The following is a 4124-nucleotide window of genomic DNA, read 5'->3' on the forward strand; positions in this document are numbered from 1 at the left end:
GGATTCATATGGTCTTGAGTCGCAGCTCAGTTCTTTTTGCTTTTGCTGTAAAAAGTTACTGCTTGTATTTTTTGTGTACTACAAGGAAAAATAGCCATGACAGCCATGTGGTAAAACTGACGAGAACCAGAGGAGGTTTAACTGTGGGGTCTAAAGAATGGAAGTTTGCATACCAGGAACTGATCTAAATGTTGAAATTAAAGCAAAGGCACTTATTTTTTTCCAAAATGTTTTTTATTGGGAGAACTACAAAAAAAATGTACAGTACAAACAGTCTCACACTCAATTTGTAGTGAACTGACCCCCCCAAAAACAACTCCTGTTGTCTTTTTGTCCATTGTTACATTCAAAAAGCTTTACTTCTGATAAAGTAGTCAAAAGTACATAGTGCGCATCCCCCTGTACCTACTATGTACAAACCAGACATGTTCAACCACTTCCCTCTGCAGCAAACTCAACACTCAAACTACATTTTGATATCAAAAAGACCGAAAAGCAGAAAGAAAACAATCAAAAGAAGAGGAATGGGGACTAAGAAAGGTTACGGCTGTTGTTTTCAGAGTGGTAACAACCTTTAGAAAAATAGAATCTGACACTACATTCATTTCAACCTGCGTATAAAAGATGCCATGTAAGAAAAATACTTTATTTGGTTAATTTTAAAGGCATGTTGGTGAGCCCCATAGGCACTACACAATAATACTGGGGCACATGGGATTGCTACATTCTTGAGCACGTGGCGGGAATCACAGTGTGACCTCGTGCAAACAGAAAATCAAAGAAAAATACTTTTTGGTTAATTTATTGACTTGGATTCTTTGTCACTGATCCCGATAAAAAAAACTAAAGGTTTGGACGGTCTGTACAACCACATTGTTTACATTCTAAAGAATCATCTAAATAGGGAAAGAATAAAAAAAAGCCTTCTACAGCATTGACACACAAGCTCAGAAGCAAACAGCAATTACGCAAACTTTAATAAACGTAAACAAAGAACATTAATGAAATAAATACATACGTTCTCTTAAATTAAGATTTTTTTTTTTAACTCATTTACAATAACCAGGTGAAGTTACAAAAAAAGGAGAAACAATATATATTACTGTGAAAAGAACATACACTCCACTTTATGTAGATTAATAATGGCGATCATAATTTAAACATAAAAGAATATAGATCTATTGCTTCATCATACTTGATAAATACAGTATGGACACAAATTACCAATGTAGCCTATACTTGTTTCACAAGATAATAAATAAGTTAAATAGTCCATAGCCAGTTATGCACCGCTATGCAAATCACTCAAAAACAGCTACAAAAATATATATTTTAACCATCAGCAGCGATTTCCCCAACATGAACCCAACTCAAGAGTGCTTTTCAACCAAGCAACCAACTACACTAACCAAACGAACCACTGGGTGGCGCTGCTGTGAAAAGACAGGTATGGAATGGAAGTTGAAGCTTTCAGAGAAGAAAAGAAAAATGCACTTTGAACAACAACAAAAAAAAGGTGTTACTTTGAGTCTAGGCATATTCTTGGCAGGATGGGAGGAAATCGGCCCGCTTATAGTCTGTTCAGCTTGTCAAGTCGGGTTCACACGTCTAATCCCAAAAAGGGGGCTGGCATGAACCCTTGGGCAAGGCACTGATGGAATGCCTTCTGTTTGCTATCTAAAGTTTGAATACAGCTATATTACATAAAAAGAGGGGAAAAAACAACAACAAGGATACTCATTGATCCCTGCGGGTGGAACTTTCCTCACTGTGCCCCCCACCAGGGAGGTCACGTCAGCTGCTCAAAGGCACTTCAGCATGGTGGAAGCTGGCTTGGGAGAGCGGGAATACTCACCCACCCATTAATTATATATATATATATATATATATATATATATATATATATATATATATATATATATATATATATATATATATATATATATATGAATGTATATGTATGTATGTATATATATATATATATATATATATATATATATATATATATATATATATATATATATATGTATACATATATATATACATTCATATATATGTATGTATATACATACATACATACATACATACATACATATATATATATATATATATATATATACATATACATATACATATACATATACATATATATATACATATATATATACATAGACATACATATGCATATATATACAGTATACATACACATATGTATATATATATTTATAGCACGCTTAGTCATCAGAAATGGATGACACGCTTAGTCATCAGAAATCGACAGCCTGCTGAAGATTGGCAAACGTCTCCCAGCGTCCAGACTGGGGGACTCGGAGCCGCTGAGGCTCCCTGAAGAGCTGAGGGACCCGCTAGCGTAGCTGTCCCGGTCAGAGAGGGAGTCAGGCGGGCTGGGAGGAGGCTCAAACACCGGGGACTCACTGAGGCGTCGCAGCGCCTGCAAGTGGCTCATATTGTAGGCCGGGGGGGAGGGAGGACACAGGCCGCTCTGCATGCTCTTAAAGTGGGCGCCGGCCGAGTGGTTGTTCGAGTAGCTGCCGGAGGTGTGAACGGCCAGCAAGGCTTTTAAGTCTTGTCCCGGGAAGGAGAAGGCGCTGTTGATGCAGGAGACCGAGTCGTAGAAGCTGGAGGCGGGCGGCGGCGGCGTCCGCGACGTGGGACTGTCGAGCAGCGGCGTCTCCAGGTCGTGCTGGCTGGAGAAGCCGGAGAAGCTGAGACTGTGGTGCAGTTTGGGTCGCTCCTTCTGGCTGTAGCACTGAGCGGGGAGGATGTCCCGGTGGTTGTAGCCGCACATCTCCCGGGCGGAGCGCGCCTCCCCCGCCTGCACGTTGGCGTTAGGCGCCGGTCGACGCTCGTCGGCGTTGTGGATGAAGTGACACCGGGGACCGTAGGGGCAGAAGCCGATGGTGTGGAAGGTGCGGCACGGCTCCGTTTTGTACTTGGGGTGACGGGACAAGCTCCTCAGCTCGTGGTAGCCGTGCGCGAACTGACATTTCTCGCCGTATTTGCAGGAGCCGTTCTCCTCGAAGGGCCGACACAGCTCCGTCTTGTAGCGGGTGGAGTTGATCTGCGAGCCCGCCTTCTGCTGCAGCGCGGCCCGCTCCCCGTTGTCGCTGTAGGCGCGGTCACGGAACTTGTTCTCCTTGTTCATGAGCGACGTGGTCCCGCTGGAAGTGTTCTCCTTCATGCCGTAGGAGGAGCTCATGTTGTATTTGTTCAGCGCCTCCAAGTTGCTGGTGGAGTTTCTGCGGAAAAATCCCGGCGTAAAAGCGCCGCCGGAGCCCGGAGCGGCGACCGGGGCTCCCACCGCCTTCTTGTCCAGCATGCTGTTGATGTGCAGAGCGTTCATGTTCGTGCTTTTATCCTGCTGCAAAATAACACATTTATTAGTCAGACGGCTGCAACTTGTTGCAGCAAACAGTTGGGATGAATTCAAGCTACCTTGTACAGCATGTCCATGTCGTAGAAGGCGGACAAGACGGCGGCGGACATGTCGCTTCCCCAAACTTGCTGGTGCACTCCTTCTTTCATGGAGGAACGAGCAGGCTGCACTGCGACGTGCGCTACTTTGTGCCACGACTGGTTTTTGGGTGGAGGTGGAAAGAGTTGCGGAAAGTTGCTTAAAGAGTTTTTGGGTGAGTAGTAAATTGTGGCGATTCCTCCCCTTTGAGAAGCGCGGAGCCAAAAGTGCTTCACTGCGAGCTGCAGGCTCTCAGGAGGCTTTAAATGCCTGCCGGTGGCCGGGGAGGAGCGACGGGAAGTCGGAGCAAACTTTTGCCTGAGTCGCCTCCTCCCCTTTTCTCTTTTTGGGAAAAAAAAAAAAAAAAAAATCCATTCAAAGACATTATATATTCTTTGTTGTCAATTCCTCCATACATGCAAGACATAAGGACTATTTTTGTTGTTATTGTACTTTTGCACTTTTTAAAGTTACTTGGTTTTATTATCTGGTAGCTATAAGATACAACAATTCAAACTAATATATACACTGTTAGTGGGAATTATTCTGAAACAATAATACATTTTTCAACATAACGAGAGCTTTCTAAATATGAAATATGAAATAACACCCTTTAGTCACCTTAACAATCTTAACCCAATATAGTAAT

General features: G+C 42.9%; 1 protein-coding gene across 1 annotated transcript; it reads right to left on the minus strand.

Moving 5' to 3' along the window:
- Positions 1–2192: 2192 nt before the first annotated feature.
- zfp36l2 (zinc finger protein 36, C3H type-like 2) lies at positions 2193–3739 on the minus strand. Its single transcript, XM_062058805.1, has 2 exons — positions 3457–3739; positions 2193–3382 (listed from the first exon to the last, which is right to left on the minus strand). Exons 1-2 carry the CDS (start codon positions 3544–3546, stop codon positions 2261–2263), a joined length of 1212 nt encoding a protein of 403 aa, XP_061914789.1. The 5' UTR covers positions 3547–3739; the 3' UTR covers positions 2193–2260.
- Positions 3740–4124: the final 385 nt, after the last annotated feature.

The sequence above is a fragment of the Entelurus aequoreus genome, linkage group LG09 (assembly GCF_033978785.1).
Source record: "Entelurus aequoreus isolate RoL-2023_Sb linkage group LG09, RoL_Eaeq_v1.1, whole genome shotgun sequence".
Taxonomy (NCBI): domain Eukaryota; kingdom Metazoa; phylum Chordata; class Actinopteri; order Syngnathiformes; family Syngnathidae; genus Entelurus; species Entelurus aequoreus.